The sequence below is a fragment of the Oncorhynchus nerka genome, linkage group LG10 (assembly GCF_034236695.1).
Source record: "Oncorhynchus nerka isolate Pitt River linkage group LG10, Oner_Uvic_2.0, whole genome shotgun sequence".
NCBI classification, from domain to species: domain Eukaryota; kingdom Metazoa; phylum Chordata; class Actinopteri; order Salmoniformes; family Salmonidae; genus Oncorhynchus; species Oncorhynchus nerka.
Window position 1 is genome coordinate 9,179,767 of NC_088405.1, and position 24,023 is coordinate 9,203,789.

At 43.2% G+C, this 24,023-nt stretch overlaps 1 protein-coding gene across 1 annotated transcript in view; it reads right to left on the minus strand.

Moving 5' to 3' along the window:
- Positions 1-24,023, minus strand: part of LOC115117117 (A disintegrin and metalloproteinase with thrombospondin motifs 14) — a 154,587-nt gene that overhangs the window by 88,607 nt on the left and 41,957 nt on the right. Inside the window, 1 exon segment of the mRNA XM_065022879.1 lies at positions 4,716-4,872. Within this exon segment, the coding sequence (XP_064878951.1) occupies positions 4,716-4,872 (157 nt within the window).

A 24,023-nucleotide genomic window follows, 5' to 3' on the forward strand; every position in this document is an offset into this window, starting at 1 on the left:
CTCTTCCTGCCCAACCCCTCAACATCCTCTTCCTGCTCAACCCCCTCAACATCCTCTTCCTGCTCAACCCCCTCAACATCCTCTTCCTGCTCAACCCCCTATGTACACTATATATGATGACAGAAACCTCTGTATGGTCCATATCTGGAATATAATGTTGATGTCCCGTACGTCAGAGAGGTCATCTTCTGTAATATACAGCTTAAAGAAACAGGTGACTGTGCATTCTCAGTAGGATATGATTTGGCATTTTAGATATTTTATTTTTAAGTTGTTTGTGTCCCTGGAAAATGACTCGGCGAAATGCAACAGTTACCTGTAAAGTCAACAATGGAAAGAACGGAAACCATCCGAAATAACAGTTAAGGACAATAGCAAAACAAAATAATGTTTTTAATTTTTCGTTATTGAACATTATTGTTGTCAACAGCAACAGGAATGTGTCTGGATAAAATGTGTTATTACCATGTAGAAACAGCCTGGTGTTATAAAACATGGAGTTTGGCTATGGGCAGCTGGGAATGATCACATTCCACCATGACGGCAAGGAATCTCTGCCACCTCACTACGCTGTCTGAGACCCACACACTAGACCAGATGGGCATCCAGCCTGGGCTCAATACTATTCCAAATCGAGGCCTTTCAGCGCTTGCTCTAGCCTGCTTCCTAATGCAGACAGTTCCAGGAAGGTGAATCATATAAATGTTCCTAGGTGAGAAACAGCACGGCATAGAGAAGAGAAAATACTACTGTGTCGTTAGAACGAATACTTGGAATCTGTCGGACAAATAATAGGCTGCCACAGAGGAAGGTTCGTCTCAGTGGCTGGAAATACAAGGGCTCTCTATATGTCTAAGGTCCAATCATCCTCTACTCTACTCTATAGAAATACAAGGGCTCTCTATGTGTCTAAGGTCCAATCATCCTCTACTCTATAGAAATACAAGGGCTCTCTATGTATCTAAGGTCCAATCATCCTCTACTCTACTCTATAGAAATACAAGGGCTCTCTATGTGTCTAAGGTCCAATCATCCTCTACTCTATAGAAATACAAGGGCTCTCTATGTGTCTAAGGTCCAATCATCCTCTACTCTATAGAAATACAAGGGCTCTCTATGTGTCTAAGGTCCAATCATCCTCTACTCTATAGAAATACAAGGGCTCTCTATGTGTCTAAGGTCCAATCATCCACTACTCTACTCTATAGAAATACAAGGGCTCTCTATGTGTCTAAGGTCCAATCATCCTCTACTCTATAGAAATACAAGGGCTCTCTATGTGTCTAAGGTCCAATCATCCTCTACTCTACTCTATAGATATACAAGGGCCCTCTATGTGTCTAAGGTCCAATCATCCTCTACTCTATAGAAATACAAGGGCTCTCTATATGTCTAAGGTCCAATCATCCTCTACTCTATAGAAATACAAGGGCTCTCTATATGTCTAAGGTCCAATCATCCTCTACTCTATAGAAATACAAGGGCTCTCTATGTGTCTAAGGTCCAATCATCCACTACTCTACTCTATAGAAATACAAGGGCTCTCTATATGTCTAAGGTCCAATCATCCTCTACTCTATAGAAATACAAGGGCTCTCTATATGTCTAAGGTCCAATCATCCTCTACTCTATAGAAATACAAGGGCTCTCTATGTGTCTAAGGTCCAATCATCCACTACTCTACTCTATAGAAATACAAGGGCTCTCTATGTGTCTAAGGTCCAATCATCCACTACTCTACTCTATAGAAATACAAGGGCTCTCTATGTGTCTAAGGTCCAATCATCCACTACTCTATAGAAATACAAGGGCTCTCTATATGTCTAAGGTCCAATCATCCACATGTGAGGTTGGAGATAGCAGGTGTCCATTGGACATGATTGAGATAATATCAGGACAAACTGAGAGACGTTTTGGCATTGCTGTCAGTGACAATGTGACAAACTGAGAGAAGTAGCTAAACTTGACAAATATGATGCATGGTTGTAAATGGCCCAGCCAGCTGCCTACATTCCAGTACTTTCAGAACCACATCATGGTTGTAAATGGCCCAGCCAGCTGCCTATACATTCCAGTACTTTCAGAACCACATCATGGTTGTAAATGGCCCAGCCAGCTGCCTACATTCCAGTACTTTCAGAACCACATCATGGTTGTAAATGGCCCAGCCAGCTGCCTACATTCCAGTACTTTCAGAACCACATCATGGTTGTAAATGGCCCAGCCAGCTGCCTACATTCCAGTACTTTCAGAACCACATCATGGTTGTAAATGGCCCAGCCAGCTGCCTATACATTCCAGTACTTTCAGAACCACATCATGGTTGTAAATGGCCCAGCCAGCTGCCTACATTCCAGTACTTTCAGAACCACATCATGGTTGTAAATGGCCCAGCCAGCTGCCTATACATTCCAGTACTTTCAGAACCACATCATGGTTGTAAATGGCCCAGCCAGCTGCCTATACATTCCAGTACTTTCAGAACCACATCATGGTTGTAAATGGCCCAGCCAGCTGCCTATACATTCCAGTACTTTCAGAACCACATCATGGTTGTAAATGGCCCAGCCAGCTGCCTATACATTCCAGTACTTTCAGAACCACATCATGGTTGTAAATGGCCCAGCCAGCTGCCTATACATTCCAGTACTTTCAGAACCACATCATGGTTGTAAATGGCCCAGCCAGCTGCCTATACATTCCAGTACTTTCAGAACCACATCATTACAGCCTGACTGCTGTAAGACCGTCAGTGCTAACCCGTCACTCTGAATACGTTGGCGAGAAGTTTCTCTGAGACAGGGTGGTTTTATATGAACCGCGGGGGAAACGTTCTCCACACGCTGTCACGGTCACCGGGGTGACTTTGTTGTTATTGATACTGGACCCGCGGGGAGCGCATGGGATATAATCCATACTTCACACCTTACTGATGGTCTGAATGGTATGCATACGACCATAGTTACATTTGTAACTTCCATTCTAGGATCAGATAGTTCTTTGGATTGTAACCATAGCAGATCCCTTTTGGTGCTCTATAGAACCCTTTTTTAAAGGTTCTATAAAGAACCATGCTCATGAGGTTCTAAATGGAACCTGTATGGTGATATGAAGAACCCTTTCCTCAGGTTCTATATTCACGGGCTGCACGTTGCGTCACAATATTGTTTTGAACGTTCGTTTTAGGACTGACGCCCAACTGAGCATTCTACTCAATGCATCCTCATCGGGCGCTGATGACAGGTTGATCTGAAAGTGCATTACTGAGGCTTGAAAACAAAAATGACATTTATAAACATGAATAATTAGTAGGAAAACCTTTTGTCATCATTTTGATGTCGCCAGAATGACTTTAGCTGCAGTATAACGTTAACTAGCTAGCTAAACTTGAGGGGAGACCTCCAGATTGACTTTAGCTGCAGTATAACGTTAACTAGCTAGCTAAGCTTGAGGGGAGACCTCCAGATTGACTTTAGCTGCAGTATAACGTTAGCTAGCTAGCTAAGCTTAAGGGGAGACGTCCAGATTGACTTTAGCTGCAGTATAACGTTAGCTAGCTAGCTAAGCTTAAGGGGAGACGTCCAGATTGACTAGCTGCAGTATAACGTTAGCTAGCTAGCTAAATTTAAGGGGAGACGTCCAGATTGACTTAACTGCAGTATAACGTTAGCTAGCTAGCTAAATTTGAGGGGAGACCTCCAGATTGACTTTAGCTGCAGTATAACGTTAGCTAGCTAGCTAAGCATGAGGGGAGACCTCCAGATTTTAGCTAGCTAATGTTAGGGTCCTTTATAGAAAATTTATGGAGAATGGTTCTATAAAGAACCTTCTTTAATCTTAAAGGTTCTTTGTAGATCCTATTGAAAACCATACAGGGTTTTATTCTGGTCAGCATGTTATATTGTTCAAATTCCCTAGGTGTTATTATTGACACGTTGAAACAAGTGAGCTTCCTCTGGAACAGCTGGGGTCCCTGAGGAGAGAATTGAGACCCACTGACTGATTTAGTCAGCTGTTCTCAACTAACACAAGGCCATAACATGAGTCTTTCACAGGACACCATCACTGACCATTGTTATATACAAAATGTAATGGCATAACACAACACATCAGATAAATTGACATGATACTAACTCACAATTGCACAAAAAGAGCTGTGCGTAAACCCCGTCCCCAAAAATTCTAATGAGCTACATTTGAATTATCACTAAAATAAGAAAGAACCATTTTCTGAACTGTAAAGAACCCTAGTTCTGAACGGCAAAGAACCATTAAAGAGCTCAAAGGGCTATTTGAGGCATTATGGTTCCACGTAGAACCATCAACTTTCCCAAAGAACCCTTGAGGAACCCTCATTGTTTTAGTGTGTATGACTGTACATCACCTTTACAGTCCCAGACTCTAAAGGTCCCAGAATCTACGACACCTATAACAGTAGGACAGCCTACCGCCAGATGCTCAAGCTATTGTTCACGGACAGGAGGGAAATCATAGAGGAGTCAGGTCCATTTTAACTGTAGAGCAGAGAGACAGACTTTTCCCCAGTGCTTTCATAGGGGCCGAGCATTCCTCACAGCTGGTGCAGTGAACAGTCTGTCTGCTTTGTGTGTGTGTGTGTGTCTGCTGTGTGTGTGTGCATGAGTGTGTGTGTGTGTGTGCTTGTGTGCACTCACCCCTCCTCTTTCCACTACACTGGTGGTGTTCCCTTCCCTTACCTTCATTGGGGAGGTCCTTCCTTGTTTGGACTGGTTCACTTTTGATGGCAGATCTCCTGTAGACCACATGGACACGACCTTTCACCTCCACATCCTGCTGACCCTTCTCCAGAGGCTCGATGAAAAACTCCCCGTTATCAGTCCGGATCAGGCCTGCCTGGAAAAAAACACAGCTCTTCACATAATGTGGTTTAAAGTACTTAAGTAAAAAATACTTTAAAGTACTACTTAAGTACTTGTTTTGGGGGTATCTGCACTTCACTTTACAATTTATATTTTTGACAATTTTTACTTTTACTACATTCCTTAATAAGAAAATAATGTACTTTTTACTCCATACATTTTCCTTGACACCCAAAAGTACTGGTTACATTTTGAATGCTTAGCATTACAGGAAACGGGTCCAATTTATGCCCTTAACAGAACATCCCAGTAGGGATCTACTGCCTCTGATCCGGTGCACTCACTAGACACACATACTTCATGTTGTAAATGATGTCTGAATGATGGAGTGTGCCCCTGGCTACCTGAAAATTATTATTATTATATATTTTACATGATGCCATCTGGTTTGCTAAATTTGAAATGATTTAAAATGATTTATACTTTTACTTTTAATACTTAAGTATATTTTAGCAATTACATTTAATTTTGATACTTAAGTATATTTTAAACCAAATACTTTTAGACTTTTCCTCAAATAGAATTTTACTGGGTGACTTTTACTTTAGATATTTTCTATTAAGGTTTATTTACTTTTTCCCAACCACTATTCACTTTAGTACCTATAACCCCAGGCCTCTACATTAATACACAGGCCTCTAGATTAGTACACAGGCCTCTACATTAGTACACAGGCCTCTACATTAGTACACAGGCCTCCACATTAGTACACAGGCCTCTACATTAGTACATCTACATTAGTACACAGGCCTCTACATTAGTACACAGGCCTCTACATTACTACACAGGCCTCTAGATTAATACACAGGCCTCTACATTAGTACACAGGCCTCTACATTAGTACACAGGCCTCTACATTAGTACACAGGCCTCTACATTAGTACACAGGCCTCCACATTAGTACACAGGCCTCTACATTAGTACACAGGCCTCTACATTAGTACACAGGCCGCTACATTACTACACAGGCCTCTACATTAGTACACAGGCCGCTACATTACTACACAGGCCTCTACATTAGTACACAGGTCTCTACATTACTACACAGGTCTCTACATTACTACACAGGTCTCTACATTAGTACACAGGCCTCTACATTAGTACACAGGCCTCTACATTAGTACACAGGTCTCTACATTACTACACAGGCCTCCACATTAGTACACAGGCCTCTACATTAGTGCACAGGCCTCCACATTAGTACACAGGCCTCTACATTAGTACACAGGCCTCCACATTAGTACACAGGCCTCTACATTAGTACACAGGCCTCTACATTACTACACAGGCCTCTGTATTACTACACTCAGTGTTCAAAGGTTGTTGATGGGCCCTTCACAAGCCCTTAGTATCAGCCCTAGGTATGGAAACACAACTTCCCCAGTATAATACCAGGCTGTATACTATAATACCAGGCTGTGTACTATAACCCCAGTATAATACCAGGCTGTATACTATAACCCCAGTATAATACCAGGCTGTATACTATAACCCCAGTATAATACAAGGCTGTATACTATAACCCCAGTATAATACCAGGCTGTATACTATAACCCCAGTATAATACCAGGCTGTGTACTATAACCCCAGTATAATACCAGGCTGTATACTATAACCCCAGTATAATACCAGGCTGTATACTATAACCCCAGTATAATACCAGGCTGTATACTATAACCCCAGTATAATACCAGGCTGTATACTATAACCCCAGTATAATACCAGGCTGTATACTATAACCCCAGTATAATACCAGGCTGTATACTATAATACCAGGCTGTGTACTATAACCCCAGTATAATACCAGGCTGTATACTATAACCCCAGTATAATACCAGGCTGTATACTATAATACCAGGCTGTGTACTATAACCCCAGTATAATACCAGGCTGTATACTATAACCCCAGTATAATACCAGGCTGTATACTATAACCCCAGTATAATACCAGGCTGTATACTATAACCCCAGTATAATACCAGGCTGTATACTATAACCCCAGTATAATACCAGGCTGTATACTATTACCCCAGTATAATACCAGGCTGTATACTATAACCCCAGTATAATACCAAGCTGTATTCTATAACCCCAGTATAATACCAGGCTGTATACTATAACCCCAGTATAATACCAGGCTGTGTACTATAACCCCAGTATAATACCAGGCTGTATACTATAACCCCAGTATAATACCAGGCTGTGTACTATAACCCCAGTATAATACCAGGCTGTATACTATAACCCCAGTATAATACCAGGCTGTATACTATAATACCAGGCTGTGTACTATAACCCCAGTATAATACCAGGCTGTATACTATAACCCCAGTATAATACCAGGCTGTATACTATAACCCCAGTATAATACCAGGCTGTATACTATAACCCCAGTATAATACCAGGCTGTATACTATTACCCCAGTATAATACCAGGCTGTGTACTATAACCCCAGTATAATACCAGGCTGTATACTATAACCCCAGTATAATACCAGGCTGTATACTATAACCCCAGTATAATACCAGGCTGTATACTATAACCCCAGTATAATACCAGGCTGTGTACTATAACCCCAGTATAATACCAGGCTGTATACTATAACCCCAGTATAATACCAGGCTGTGTACTATAACCCCAGTATAATACCAGGCTGTATACTATAATACCAGGCTGTATACTATAACCCCAGTATAATACCAGGCTGTATACTATAACCCCAGTATAATACCAGGCTGTGTACTATAACCCCAGTATAATACCAGGCTGTATACTATAACCCCAGTATAATACCAGGCTGTATACTATAACCCCAGTATAATACCAGGCTGTATACTATAACCCCAGTATAATACCAGGCTGTATACTATTACCCCAGTATAATACCAGGCTGTGTACTATAACCCCAGTATAATACCAGGCTGTATACTATAACCCCAGTATAATACCAGGCTGTATACTATAACCCCAGTATAATACCAGGCTGTGTACTATAACCCCAGTATAATACCAGGCTGTATACTATAACCCCAGTATAATACCAGGCTGTATACTATAACCCCAGTATAATACCAGGCTGTATACTATAACCCCAGTATAATACCAGGTATAGTATAATAATTATAGTATAATACCCCTGTATAGTATCTCTGGGATTGGGAACCCACCTCACGTGAACTATGTGGACACATAGATGAACTTTGGCAGTAGAATGGCCTTACTGAAGAGCTCAGTGACTTTCAACGTGGCACCATCATAGGATGCCACCTTTCCAACAAGTACATTTGTCATATTTCTGCCCTGCTAGTGCTGCCCCGGTCTACTGTAAGTGCTGTTATTGTGAAGTGGAAACGTCTAGGAGCAACAACGGCTCAGCCGCAAAGTGGTAGGCCACACAAGCTCACAGAATGGGACCGCCGAGTGCTGAAGCGCAGAGCGCTTAAACATATTCGGTCCTCGGTTGCAACACTCACTACCGAGGTACAAACTGCTTCTGGAAGTAACGCCAGCACAAAAACTTAGTCTGGAGCTTCTTGAAATGGGTTTCCATGGCCAAGCAGCCGCACACAAGCTTAAGATCACCATACGCAATGCCAAGAGTCAGCTGGAGTGGTGTAAAGCTCGCGGCCATTGGACTCTGGAGCAGTGGAAACACGTTCTCTGGAGGGATGAATCACGCTTCACCATCTGGCAGTCCAACAGGATGAATCTGGGTTTTGCGGATGCCAGGAGAACTCTACCCGCCTGAATGCATAGTGACAACTGTAAAGTTTGGTTGAGGAGGAATAATGGTCTGGGGCTGTTTTCCTGGTTCGGGACCCTTAGTTCCAATGGAGGGAAATCTTAACGGTACAGCATACAACGACATTCTAGACGATTTTGTGCTTCCAACTTTGTAGCAACAGATTGTAAAAGGCCCTTTCCTGTTTCAGCATGACAATACACCTGTGCACAAAGCGAGGTCCATAAAGAAATGGTTTGACGAGATTGGTGTGGAAGAACTTGACTGGCCTGCACAGAGCCCTGACCTCAACCCAATCGAACACCATTGGGATGAATTTGAACTCTGACTACAAGCCAGGCCTAATCGCCCAATATCAGTGCCCGACCTCACTAATGCTCATTGTGGTTGAATGGAAGAAGCCCCACAGTAATGATCCAATATCTAGTGGAAAGCCTTCCCCAAAGAGTGGAGGATGTTATAGCAGCAAAGGGAGGACCAACTTCATATTAATGCCCATGATTTTGGAATTAGATGTTGGATGAGCAGGTGTCCACATACTTTTGGTCATTGTTTTAAGGTGAAATATTGATTTTTTATTTTTTTTGAATGATTTTTCCCTTCTTCTCCATATCCATCCTTGAGTAATCTCCTCTTCTTTCAAGTTGTAATTGTAGAGGAGCTTATCATTATCAAAAGGAAGTTAGCCTACAGTGTATGGAAGAATCAATGGGGAAATTACATAGGTCGAAATAATTGAGATAAATTATTTCAACATTCAACAATGTTATTTTCAAAACTATTGGAAAACGTTCCACTGTGTGTTTTTCTCCAAGCAAATTGTATATCTGATTGTGCAGTCTAGCATCTCTATTCATACGGTTTTATTCAATAGTTTGAACAATAATAGTAAAAAAAAATTAAAGAAGGAAATATTCAATTGTGGGGCTACTGTGAGGTAAACTCATTTTAAACCAATCACTGGAGAGGCAGAGGTCCATAATAACCTCTAAACTGTACAAAGGACACAAGACCAGCTCTCTCTCTGTGTCTCATCTCAACTCTGTATGACCCCTAAGAGTTTGATTCAAAGCAAAGAGAGAGAGATGGCAGAGCCCAGGGTCTTCCGTACTGGTTCTGAGTCCAGACTCCAGAGCCATGCCATCTGGCACAGTCATTTCTGCATGATTGTAGAGCACTCCTTTCCTCTCTAATCCTCCCCTCTCTTCCTTTCCTCTTCTCCTCTCCCCCATCTCCTCTCCTCTCCCCCATCCACCCCTCTCCTCTCTCCACTTGTCTTCTCGTCTCCTCATCCACCTCTCCTCTCTTCTCTCCTCCTCCTCCTTTCCCCTCTCCCCCTCCTCTCCCCCTCCTCTCCTCCTCCTCTCTCCTCCTTTCCTCTCTCCTCCTCCTCCTCCTCCTCGCTCCTCCCCTCCTCCTCCCCTCCTCCTCCTCGCTCTTCTTGCTCCTCCCCTCCTCTCCTCTCTCCTCCTCCGCCTCTCCTCCTCCTCTCTCCTCCTTTCCTCTCTCCCTCTTCTCTCCTCCTCCTCTCCTCTCTCCTCCTCTTCCTCCTCGCTCCTCCCCTCCTCCCCTCCTCGCTCTTCTCGCTCCTCCCCTCCTCCTCCTCTCCTCTCCTCTCTCCTCCTCCTCCTCTCCTCTCTCCAGACTATAATTAACCATTTCAGTCCACCAGTAGTTTGATGATGCAATCCCATGACAGAGAGAAGTTAACAATTCCTCTCACATGTATTAATGGGTGAAGACATTTGTTCGGTAATGTCATTAACAGTCGTGGATTCCTTGCAGAAATGTGTTAACAGCCGTAAACTTAGTTGAAATGTGTGACACAGTGCATTTTGTTGGATGTGATGCTTTAGAGTCTGTACTCATGTCAAATCAAATCAAATCAAATTTTATTTGTCACATACACATGGTTAGCAGATGTTAATGCGAGTGTAGCGAAATGCTTGTGCTTCTAGTTCCGACAATGCAGTGATAACCAACAAGTAATCTAACTAACAATTCCAAAACTACTGTCTTATACACAGTGTAAGGGGATAAGGAATATGTACATAAGGATATATGAATGAGTGATGGTACAGAGCAGCATACAGTAGATGGTATCGAGTACAGTATATACATATGAGATGAGTATGTAGACAAAGTAAACAAAGTGGCATAGTTAAAGTGGCTAGTGACATAAGAATGCAGTCGATGATCTAGAGTACAGTATATACATATGCATATGAGATGAATAATGTAGGGTAAGTAACATTATATAAGGTAGCATTGTTTAAAGTGGCTAGTGATATATTTACATCATTTCCCATCAATTCCCATTATTAAAGTGGCTGGAGTTGGGTCAATGACAGTGTGTTGGCAGCAGCCACTCAATGTTAGTGGTGGCTGTTTAACAGTCTGATGGCCTTGAGATAGAAGCTGTTTTTCAGTCTCTCGGTCCCAGCTTTGATGCACCTGTACTGACCTCGCCTTCTGGATGATAGCGGGGTGAACAGGCAGTGGTTCGGGTGGTTGATGTCCTTGATGATCTTTATGGCCTTCCTGTAACATCGGGTGGTGTAGGTGTCCTGGAGGGCAGGTAGTTTGCCCCCGGTGATGCGTTGTGCAGACCTCACTACCCTCTGGAGAGCCTTACGGTTGAGGTCGGAGCAGTTGCCGTACCAGGCGGTGATACAGCCCGCCAGGATGCTCTCGATTGTGCATCTGTAGAAGTTTGTGAGTGCTTTTGGTGACAAGCCGAATTTCTTCAGCCTCCTGAGGTTGAAGAGGCGCTGCTGCGCCTTCTTCACGACGCTGTCAGTGTGAGTGGACCAATTCAGTTTGTCTGTGATGTGTATGCCGAGGAACTTAAAACTTGCTACCCTCTCCACTACTGATCCATCGATGTGGATAGGGTGGTGTTCCCTCTGCTGTTTCCTGAAGTCCACAATCATCTCCTTAGTTTTGTTGACGTTGAGTGTGAGGTTATTTTCCTGACACCACACTCCGAGGGCCCTCACCTCCTCCCTGTAGGCCGTCTCGTCGTTGTTGGTAATCAAGCCTACCACTGTTGTGTCGTCCGCAAACTTGATGATTGAGTTGGAGGCGTGCATGGCCACGCAGTCGTGGGTGAACAGGGAGTACAGGAGAGGGCTCAGAACGCACCCTTGTGGGGCCCCCGTGTTGAGGATCAGTGGGGAGGAGATGTTGTTGCCTACCCTCACCACCTGGGGGCGGCCCGTCAGGAAGTCCAGAACCCAGTTGCACAGGGCGGGGTCGAGACCCAGGGTCTCGAGCTTGATGACGAGCCAACATTCTCTGAGGAACCCACACCCTTTCCTTTAGAAAATACAGTAGGCCATCATTATACTGGTAAAAAAGGGGAAGAAAAAACACATGCATTTTGGCAGGGAGAGATATGTATTTCCAGATCCCAGACAAAATGGTACACTACTTAATATGCACAGGAAGTGAGAACAACTGTTTAGCAGCCAAATAACCCCCTATCATAAAGAATCCTCAGCATCGTCTCGTACATAACTCGCTGTGAGGAAAAACAAAGTCACAAGTTGGACAGGTACCAGTAACACACTGGAGGTGGTGTAGCCTATAGGAAAGAACAGAGGGATCCATCACTTTAAAACCAGGAAATGCCAGGCAGGTACCAGTAACACACTGGAGGTGGTGTAGCCTATAGGAAAGAACAGAGGGATCCATCACTTTAAAACCAGGAAATGCCAGGCAGGTACCAGTAACACAGGAGGTGGTGTAGCCTATAGGAAAGAACAGAGGGATCCATCACTTTAAAACCAGGAAATGCCAGGCAGGTACCAGTAACACAGGAGGTGGTGTAGCCTATAGGAAAGAACAGAGGGATCCATCACTTTAAAACCAGGAAATGCCAGGCAGGTACCAGTAACACACTGGAGGTGGTGTAGCCTATAGGAAAGAACAGAGGGATCCATCACTTTAAAACCAGGAAATGCCAGGCAGGTACCAGTAACACACTGGAGGTGGTGTAGCCTATAGGAAAGAACAGAGGGATCCATCACTTTAAAACCAGGAAATGCCAGGCAGGTACCAGTAACACAGGAGGTGGTGTAGCCTATAGGAAAGAACAGAGGGATCCATCACTTTAAAACCAGGAAATGCCAGGCAGGTACCAGTAACACTGGAGGTGGTGTAGCCTATAGGAAAGAACAGAGGGATCCATCACTTTAAAACCAGGAAATGCCAGGCAGGTACCAGTAACACACTGGAGGTGGTGTAGCCTATAGGAAAGAACAGAGGGATCCATCACTTTAAAACCAGGAAATGCCAGGCAGGTACCAGTAACACACTGGAGGTGGTGTAGCCTATAGGAAAGAACAGAGGGATCCATCACTTTAAAACCAGGAAATGCCAGGCAGGTACCAGTAACACACTGGAGGTGGTGTAGCCTATAGGAAAGAACAGAGGGATCCATCACTTTAAAACCAGGAAATGCCAGGCAGGTACCAGTAACACAGGAGGTGGTGTAGCCTATAGGAAAGAACAGAGGGATCCATCACTTTAAAACCAGGAAATGCCAGACAGGTACCAGTAACACAGGAGGAGGTGTAGCCTATAGGAAAGAACAGAGGGCTCCATCACTTTAAAACCAGGAAATGCCAGGCAGGTACCAGTAACACACTGGAGGTGGTGTAGCCTATAGGAAAGAACAGAGGGATCCATCACTTTAAAACCAGGAAATGCCAGACAGGTACCAGTAACACACTGGAGGTGGTGTAGCCTATAGGAAAGAACAGAGGGATCCATCACTTTAAAACCAGGAAATGCCAGGCAGGTACCAGTAACACAGGAGGTGGTGTAGCCTATAGGAAAGAACAGAGGGATCCATCACTTTAAAACCAGGAAATGCCAGGCAGGTACCAGTAACACAGGAGGTGGTGTAGCCTAGGGAGAGGCGATGGAGGAATAGCCTGGACTAGAGTCTAATGGGAGGCTGGGAGAGGAGATGGGGAATAGCCTGGACTAGAGTCTAATGGGAGGCTGGGAGAGGAGATGGGGGAATAGCCTGGACTAGAGTCTAATGGGAGGCTGGGAGAGGAGATGGGGGAATAGCCTGGACTAGAGTCTAATGGGAGGCTGGGAGAGGCGATGGGGGAATAGCCTGGACTAGAGTCTAATGGGAGGCTGGGAGAGGAGATGGGGAATAGCCTGGACTAGAGTCTAATGGGAGGCTGGGAGAGGAGATGGGGAATAGCCTGGACTAGAGTCTAATGGGAGGCTGGGAGAGGAGATGGGGGAATAGCCTGGACTAGAGTCTAATGGGAGGCTGGGAGAGGCGATGGGGGAATAGCCTGGACTAGAGTCTAATGGGAGGCTGGGAAAGGAGATGGGGAATAGCCTGGACTAGAGTCTAATGGGAGGCTGGGAGAGGAGATGGGGAATAGCCTGGACTAGAGTCTAATGGGAGGCTGGGAGAGGAGATGGGGGAATAGCCTGGACTAGAGTCTAATGGGAGGCTGGGAGAGGAGATGGGGAATAGCCTGGACTACTGAGTCTAATGGGAGGCTGGGAGAGGAGATGGGGGAATAGCCTGGACTACTGAGTCTAATGGGAGGCTGGGAGAGGAGATGGGGAATAGCCTGGACTAGAGTCTAATGGGAGGCTGGGAGAGGAGATGGGGAATAGCCTGGACTACTGAGTCTAATGGGAGGCTGGGAGAGGCGATGGAGGAATAGCCTGGCCTACTGAGTCTAATGGGAGGCTGGGAGAGGGGATGGGGGAATAGCCTGGCCTACTGAGTCTAATGGGAGGCTGAGAGAGGAGATGGGGGAATAGCCTGGCCTACTGAGTCTAATATGAGGCTGAGAGAGGAGATGGGGGAATAGCCTGGCCTACTGAGTCTAATATGAGGCTGAGAGAGGAGATGGGGGAATAGCCTGGCCTACGGAGTCTAATATGAGGCTGAGAGAGGAGATGGGGGAATAGCCTGGACTACTGAGTCTAATATGAGGCTGAGAGAGGAGGCACAGATGGTGGAACAGCTCGGCCTGCAGAGTCTAATTGGGCTCACCTGGTGGAGCTTTAAAACAACCACTGATCTTTTCCCTGCTTAACTAATTAGGTGGTCCTGTCATCGTGGCTCAGTTGGTAAGAGTTGAGTGTGGTGCTGTCAACATCAAGGTTGTGGGTTCAATTCCCACAGGGATCACATAGACACACTGAAAGAAATATACACTCAGTGTACAGTACGTTTCTACGGTTAAAAAAACCCTGACAAGTGTAATAACTGTCTAATGAAAGTGTAATAAAGTGCTCACACACTCTATATATGTAATGGATATAATAACTATGCATTCATACTATGACTCCCATTCTATGGAATGTCCACCCTCATTTGACATGTCTGCTAAAGTGTTTTATCTGGTTCTTCAATGATAGACGGAACACACTTGGATTTTATACAAGACCAATAAAATCCAACTTATCACATGGAATGTGCACGGGCTTCATGATGAGGGGAAAAAAACACAAGGTTCTTAAACACTTAAAGAAATTGTCAGCAGATGTGGTTCACCTGCAAGACTAACATAAAAAAAGAAGAAGTTTTTTAAATGGAATATTTGTAACGCGATCCGTCTTCCTCTGACGAGGAGTATGAAGGATGGGACCAATATGCAGCGTGGAACGTGTCCATGTTGATATTTATTAACGTTGAACAAAAACAAAATAACAAGGAGAACGAACGAAAATGAAACAGTTCTGTCTGGTGAAGACACAGAGACAGAAAACAATCACCCACAACTAAAATGGGGAAAACAGGCTGCCTAAGTATGATTCTCAATCAGAGACAACGAACGACACCTGCCTCTGATGGAGAACCATACCAGGCCAAACACATAAATACTACATAGAAAACAAGAACATAGACTACCCACCCCAACTCACGCCCTGACCAAACTAACACAAAGACATAATAAAGGAACTAAGGTCAGAACGTGACAATATTTAAAGAGGAGCCGGGTTGAAGAGGCCTATACTGCCACCTACTGTAGTAACAGCAGAGGTGTAGGCATCCTGATAAATAAGAATAAACCCTTATATCCCAGCACACGGACCAAGAAGGCCGTTTTCTAATGTTGAATTGTACCTTACATGGTGAAAAACACACATTGAGTTCATTGTATATCCCCCCAGGGGCATATCTGGTAAATTTTGGAAAGAATATTAGATCAAATCCAGACGCAAACTATTAATCAAGCAGGAGACCGAAATCATACATTTGATCAGATTGACAGATGTTGAAATAAGAAAAAGGCAAATTCAAGGAACCTCCACAAAGAGTCTGAAAATGTTCATCTCTACAAATAATTTACAGGACACCTGGAGATTACTATTCCCAACTACAAAAGACTACTCCTTTTTCTCAAAGTAAGAAAAGCTATTCAAGAAATGACTACATTTTTATTTTAAACAATGCTCAGAAATGCTTAAAACAAATGTGTGAAATAGTGATATGGGACCATTCTTTGGTATCATGCTGAACTACACCAACAGAAATTACACTTAGTGACAGAACATGGAGAATGAACAGAGCACATCTTCAAGACCCCAAATGTATTAAATACGTAAATGTAATTTTAAAAAAACTTTTACCATTACAAATGTAAACATAGAGGACAGAGAAAAGTGTGTACCCCGATATAATTTGAAATGCTTTTTAAGGCGTACATTAGGGAAATTATAATCTCATACTCGGACAAAATTAAATCTTAGTTAGAAATTAAAATGAAAGAAATAAATTACTATTTTAAAATAAGCCCATAAAATGTCTCTACATGGTTTAAAAGGTTAAAAAAAAAATGAAATTACAGGTGGGTGAGCAGGTGGGTTTGAGGCCATGTGGCAGAGAGTGATGCAGGTGGGTTTGAGGCCATGTGGCAGAGAGTGATGCAGGTGGGTTTGAGGCCATGTGGCAGAGAGTGGGTTTGAGGCCATGTGGCAGAGAGTGATGCAGGTGGGTTTGAGGCCATGTGGCAGGTGGGTTTGAGGCCATGTGGCAGAGAGTGATGCAGGTGGGTTTGAGGCCATGTGGGTTTGGGTTTGAGGCCATGTGGCAGAGAGTGATGCAGGTGGGTTTGAGGCCATGTGGCAGAGAGTGATGCAGGTGGGTTTGAGGCCATGTGGCAGAGAGTGATGCAGGTGGGTTTGAGGCCATGTGGCAGAGAGTGATGCAGGTGGGTTTGAGGCCATGTGGCAGAGAGTGATGCAGGTGGGTTTGAGGCCATGTGGCAGAGAGTGATGCAGGTGGGTTTGAGGCCATGTGGCAGAGAGTGATGCAGGTGGGTTTGAGGCCATGTGGCAGAGAGTGATGCAAAAAGAAGAAAGTTTGATAAAGTGGCAGATAAATGGGTTTTGAGGCATATTCAGGCAGGTGGGTTTGAGGCCATGTGGCAGAGAGTGATGCAGGTGCTGGATTTTGTATTGTTTAAAAGAATTATAATCTTACAGATCTTACAAAAAGAAGAAAGTTTAATAAAGTGTAAAATCACTTTCATATTCATACACACCTCCTAGGTAGCCTAACAGTTAAGCTCGTTGGGTCAGTAACTGAAAGGTCGTTGGGTCAGTAACTGAAAGGTCGTTGGATCAGTAACTGAAAGGTCGCTGGGTCAGTAACTGAAAGCTCGTTGGGTCAGTAACTGAAAGCTCGTTGGGTCAGTAACTGAAAGCTCGTTGGGTCAGTAACTGAAAGCTCGTTGGGTCAGTAACTGAAAGGTCGCTGGGTCAGTAACTGAAAGGTCGCTGGGTCAGTAACTGAAAGGTCGCTGGGTCAGTAACTGAAAGGTCGCTGGGTCAGTAACTGAAAGCTCGTTGGGTCAGTAACTGAAAGGTCGTTGGGTCAGTAACTGAAAGGTTGTTGGGTCAGTAACTGAAAGGTCGTTGGGTCAGTAACTGAAAGGTCGCTGGGTCAGTAACTGAAAGGTCGCTGGGTCAGTAACTGAAAGGTCGCTGGGTCAGTAACTGAAAGGTCGCTGGGTCCATAACTGAAAGGTCGCTGGGTCAGTAACTGAAAGGTCGCTGGGTCAGTAACTGAAAGGTCGTTGGGTCAGTAACTGAAAGGTCGTTGGGTCAGTAACTGAAAGGTCGCTGGGTCAGTAACTGAAAGGTCGCTGGGTCAGTAACTGAAAGGTCGCTGGGTCAGTAACTGAAAGGTCGTTGGGTCAGTAACTGAAAGGTCGCTGGGTCAGTAACTGAAAGGTCGTTGGGTCAGTAACTGAAAGGTCGTTGGGTCAGTAACTGAAAGGTCGTTGGGTCAGTAACTGAAAGGTCGCTGGGTCAGTAACTGAAAGGTCGCTGGGTCAGTAACTGAAAGGTCGCTGGGTCAGTAACTGAAAGGTCGCTGGGTCAGTAACTGAAACTGGTAACTGAAAGTCAGTAACTGAAAGGTCAGTAACTGAAAGGTCGCTGGGTCAGTAACTGAAAGGTCGGTCAGTAACTGAAAGGGGTCAGTAACTGAAAGGTCGTTGGGTCAGTAACTGAAAGGTCGCTGGGTCAGTAACTGAAAGGTCGTTGGGTCAGTAACTGAAAGGTCGTTGGGTCAGTAACTGAAAGGTCGCTGGGTCAGTAACTGAAAGGTCGCTGGGTCGAATCCCTGAGCTGGCAAGGTGGTTAAATCTGCCGTTCTGCCCTTGAGCAAGGCAGTTAACCCCCAACAACAACTGCTCCCTGAGTGCCGATGACAGGGTTTGGTTAAATGCGGAGGACACATTTTGGTTGAACGCATTCAATTGCGCAACTGACTAGGTAACCTAGGTAACAGCTCTGATCAATTAGACCACTTTTCCTCCCCTTACAGTTCTGATCATTAGAACCACTTTTCCTCCCCTTACAGCTCTGATCAATTAGACCACTTTTCCTCCCCTTACAGCTCTGATCAATTAGACCACTTTTCCTCCCCTTACAGCTCTGATCAATTAGACCACTTTTCCTCCCCTTACAGCTCTGATCATTAGACCAGAGAGGTTTTCCAAAGCCTCGCAAACAAGGGCACCTATCGCTAGATGCGTAAAGAAATAAAAGCAGACATTTAATATCTCTTTGAGAGCATGGTATTATTAAATACTCTTTGGATGGTGTATCAATACACCCAGTCACAATAAAGATACAGGAGTCCTTCCTAACTCAGTAGCCGGAGAGAAAGGAAACCGCTCAGGGATTTCATCATGAGGTCGCTGGTGATTTTAAAACACTTACAGAATTTAGTGGCTGTGATAGGAGAAAACTGAGGATGGATCAACAACATTGTAGTTACTCCACAATACTAACCTAAATGACAGTGAAAAGAAGGAAGCCTGTACAGAATACAAATATGCCAAAACATGCATCCTGTTTGCAACAAGGCACTAAAGTAATACTGCAAAAAATGTGGCAAAGCAATTCACTTTTTGTCCTGAATACAGTGTTATTTTTGGGGCAAATCCAATACAACACATTACTGAGTACCACTCTCCCTATTTTCAATTTAGTGGTGGCTGCATCATGTTAAGTGTATGCTTGTAATCTGGGGAGTTTTTCAGGATAAAAATGTACGGAATGGGGTTAAGCATAGGTAATCCTAGAGGAAAACCTGGTTCAGTCTGGGAGATGAATTGCTCTTTCAGCAGGAACACAATTTAAAACAAGGCCAAATCTACACTGGAGTTGCTTAGTGCAGATCTTTAGTGCAGATCTTTACGTAGTGTAGATCTTTACATAGTGTAGATCTTTACATAGTGTATATCTTTACGGAGTTACATAGTGTAGGTCTTTACGTAGTGTAGATCTTTACATAGTGTAGGTCTTTACGGAGTTACATAGTGTAGGTCTTTACGTAGTGTAGATCTTTACATAGTGTAGATCTTTACGGAGTTACATAGTGTAGGTCTTTACGTAGTGTAGATCTTTACATAGTGTAGGTCTTTACGGAGTTACATAGTGTAGGTCTTTACGTAGTGTAGATCTTTACATAGTGTAGGTCTTTACGGAGTTACATAGTGTAGGTCTTTACGGAGTTACATAGTGTAGGTCTTTACATAGTGTAGATCTTTACGGAGTTACATAGTGTAGGTCTTTACGTAGTGTATATCTTTACATAGTGTATATCTTTACGTAGTGTAGATCTTTACATAGTGTAGATCTTTATATAGTGTAGGTCTTTGCATAGTGTAGGTCTTTACATAGTGTAGATCTTTACATAGTGCAGATCTTTAGTGCAGATCTTTACATAGTGTAGATCTTTACATAGTGTAGGTCTTTACATAGTGTAGATCTTTACATATTGTAGATCTTTACATAGTGTAGGTCTTTACATAGTGTAGATCTTTACATAGTGTAGATCTTTACATAGTGTAGGTCTTTACATAGTGTAGATCTTTACATAGTGTAGGTCTTTACATAGTGTAGATCTTTACATAGTGTACATCTTTATATAGTGCAGATCTTTACATAGTGCAGATCTTTACATAGTGTAGATCTTTACATATTGTAGGTCTTTACATAGTGTAGGTCTTTACATAGTGTAGATCTTTACATAGTGTAGGTCTTTACATAGTGTAGGTCTTTACATAGTGTAGATCTTTACATAGTGTAGATCTTTACATAGTGCAGGTCTTTACGTAGTGCAGATCTTTACATAGTGCAGATCTTTACATAGTGTAGATCTTTACATAGTGCAGATCTTTACATAGTGCAGATCTTTACGTAGTGCAGATCTTTACGTAGTGCAGATCTTTACGTAGTGCAGATCTTTACATAGTGCAGATCTTTACATAGTGTAGATCTTTACATAGTGTATATCTTTACATAGTGTAGATCTTTACATAGTGTATATCTTTACATAGTGTAGATCTTTGCATAGTGTAGATCTTTACATAGTGTATATCTTTACATAGTGTATATCTTTACATAGTGTAGATCTTTACATAGTGTAGATCTTTACATAGTGTATATCTTTACATAGTGTATATCTTTACATAGTGTAGATCTTTACATAGTGTAGATCTTTACATAGTGCAGATCTTTACATAGTGTATATCTTTACATAGTGTAGATCTTTACATAGTGCAGATATTGACATAGTGTAGATCTTTACGTAGTGCAGATCTTTACATAGTGCAGATCTTTACGTAGTGTAGATCTTTACATAGTGCAGATCTTTACATAGTGTACATCTTTGCATAGTGTAGATCTTTGCATAGTGTAGATCTTTACATAGTGTACATCTTTGCATAGTGTAGATATTTACGGAGTTACATGGTGTAGGTCTTTATGTAGTGTAGATCTTTACATAGTGTAGGTCTTTACATAGTGTAGATCTTTACATAGTGTATATCTTTACATAGTGTAGATCTTTACATAGTGTAGATCTTTACATAGTGTACATCTTTACATAGTTACATAGTGTAGATCTTTACATAGTGTAGATCTTTACATAGTGCAGATCTTTACATAGTTACATAGTGTAGATCTTTACATAGTGTAGATCTTTACATAGTGTAGATCTTTACATAGTGTACATCTTTACATAGTGTACATCTTTACATAGTTACATAGTGTAGATCTTTACATAGTGTACATCTTTACGTAGTGCAGATATTGACATAGTGTACATCTTTACGTAGTGTGGATATTTACATAGTGTACATCTTTACGTAGTGTAGATCTTTACATAGTGTACATCTTTACGTAGTGTAGATATTTACATAGTGTACATCTTTACGTAGTGTAGATATTTACATAGTGTACATCTTTACGTAGTGTAGATATTTACATAGTGTACATCTTTACGTAGTGTAGATATTTACATAGTGTAGAGCTTTACGTAGTGTAGATATTTACATAGTGTACATCTTTACATAGTTACGTAGTGTAGATATTTACATAGTGTACATCTTTACGTAGTGTAGATATTTACATAGTGTAGAGCTTTACGTAGTGTAGATATTTACATAGTGTAGATCTTTACATAGTGTACATCTTTACGTAGTGTAGATATTTACATAGTGTACATCTTTACGTAGTGTAGATATTTACATAGTGTACATCTTTACGTAGTGTAGATATTTACATAGTGTATATCTTTACGTAGTGTAGATATTTACATAGTGTACATCTTTACATAGTTACGTAGTGTAGATATTTACATAGTGTAGATCTTTACATCTTTACGTAGTGTAGATCTTTACATAGTGTGGGCAAGACAAAACATTTAAGTGCCTTTGAATGGGATATGGTAGTAGGTGCCAGGCGCGCCGGTTTATGTCAAGAACTGCAACGCTGCTGGGTTTTTCACGCTCAACAGTTTCCCGTGTGTATCAAGAATGGTCCACCACCCAAAGGACATCCAAACAACTTGACACAGCTTATCATGAGACACAACTGTGAGAAGCATTGGAGTCAACCTGGTCCAGCGTCCCTGTGGAATGCTTTCGACACCTGGCTCCAACTTCCTAATGTTTGGTATGCTCAGTGTATATCATCTTTAACCCCACCAATACACTACAGTCCAATATTTATATTATTCAAAAGGAGTTTGACTCTTTTTCCTTACTCTGCACTAATGGTCAGAGGGAGCCCTTTTCTGGCAACGATTATTCATTCAGTCGGATCTTAACTACATAGGAAAGTTCATACAAATTGTGAGAAATTGGTTAATGCTTTCGATACGGACAGAGAGAGCGAGAGAGAGACAGAGAGAGAGAGAGACAGAGAGACAGAGAGAGAGAGACAAACAGACAGACAGACAGAGAAACAGAGAGAGACAGACAGACAGAGAGAGAGAGAGACAGACAGACAGACAGACAGACAGACAGACAGACAGACAGAGAGACAGAGAGAGAGAGGGCAGTTAATTTGTTCCATCTGTACATCTGTGGGGGTTGATCAAGGTGTCAAAAGGAGACAGTGACAGACGTCTTTCCTGACACTGCGACAGGCTACAGTATACAACATATCTCAATCCCATTCCCACAGCACAAGACTGCAGCATACCGCCCTGCATACCACTGCTGGCTTGCTTCTGAAGCTAAGCAGGGTTGGTCCTGGTCAGTCCCTGGATGGGAGACCAGATGCTGCTGGAAGTGGTGTTGGAGGGCCAGTAGGAGGCACTCTTTCCTCTGGTCTAAAAATATCCCAATACCCCAGGGCAGTGATTGGGGACATTGCCCTGTGTAGGGTGCCATCTTTCGGATGGGACATTAAACGGGTGTCCTGACTCTCTGCGGTCATTAAAGATCCCATGGCAATTATTGTAAGAGTAGGGGTGTTAACCCTGGTGTCCTGGCTAAATTCCCAATCTGGCCATCAAACCATCACCTAATAATCCCCCATTTACAATTGGCTCATTCATCCCTGTAACTATTCCCCAGGTCGTTGCTGCAAATGAGAATGTGTTCTCAGTCAACTTACCTGGTAAAATAACAGATAAATAAAAAAGACTAAGTGAATATAGCATGACAATTATGAATTCTTGAATAAAAATCTAGCATTTTGATTAAAAGAGAAAATGCACATTACTGAAGGCTGGAAAAAATTTTACAGTGGGCCAGAGCATAAACTGGGTGAAACAATGCACAGTGGGCCAGAGCATAAACTGGGGAAACAATGCACAGTGGGCCAGAGCATAAACTGGGGAAACAATGCACAGTGGGCCAGAGCATAAACTGGGGAAACAATGCACAGTGGGCCAGAGCATAAACTGGGGAAACAATGCACAGTGGGCCAGAGCATAAACTGGGGAAACAATGCACAGTGGGCCAGAGCATAAACTGGGTGAAACAATGCACAGTGGGCCAGAGCATAAACTGGGTGAAACAATGCACAGTGGGCCAGAGCATAAACTGGGGAAACAATGCACAGTGGGCCAGAGCATAAACTGGGGAAACAATGCACAGTGGGCCAGAGCATAAACTGGGGAAACAATGCACAGTGGGCCAGAGCATAAACTGGGGAAACAATGCACAGTGGGCCAGAGCATAAACTGGGTGAAACAATGCACAGTGGGCCAGAGCATAAACTGGGTGAAACAATGCACAGTGGGCCAGAGCATAAACTGGGTGAAACAATGCACAGTGGGCCAGAGCATAAACTGGGTGAAACAATGCACAGTGGGCCAGAGCATAAACTGGGTGAAACAATGCACAGTGGGCCAGAGCATAAACTGGGGAAACAATGCACAGTGGGCCAGAGCATAAACTGGGAAACAATGCACAGTGGGCCAGAGCATAAACTGGGTGAAACAATGCACAGTGGGCCAGAGCATAAACTGGGGAAACTGGGGAAACAATGCACAGTGGGCCAGAGCATAAACTGGGGAAACAATGCACAGTGGGCCAGAGCATAAACTGGGGAAACAATGCACAGTGGGCCAGAGCAT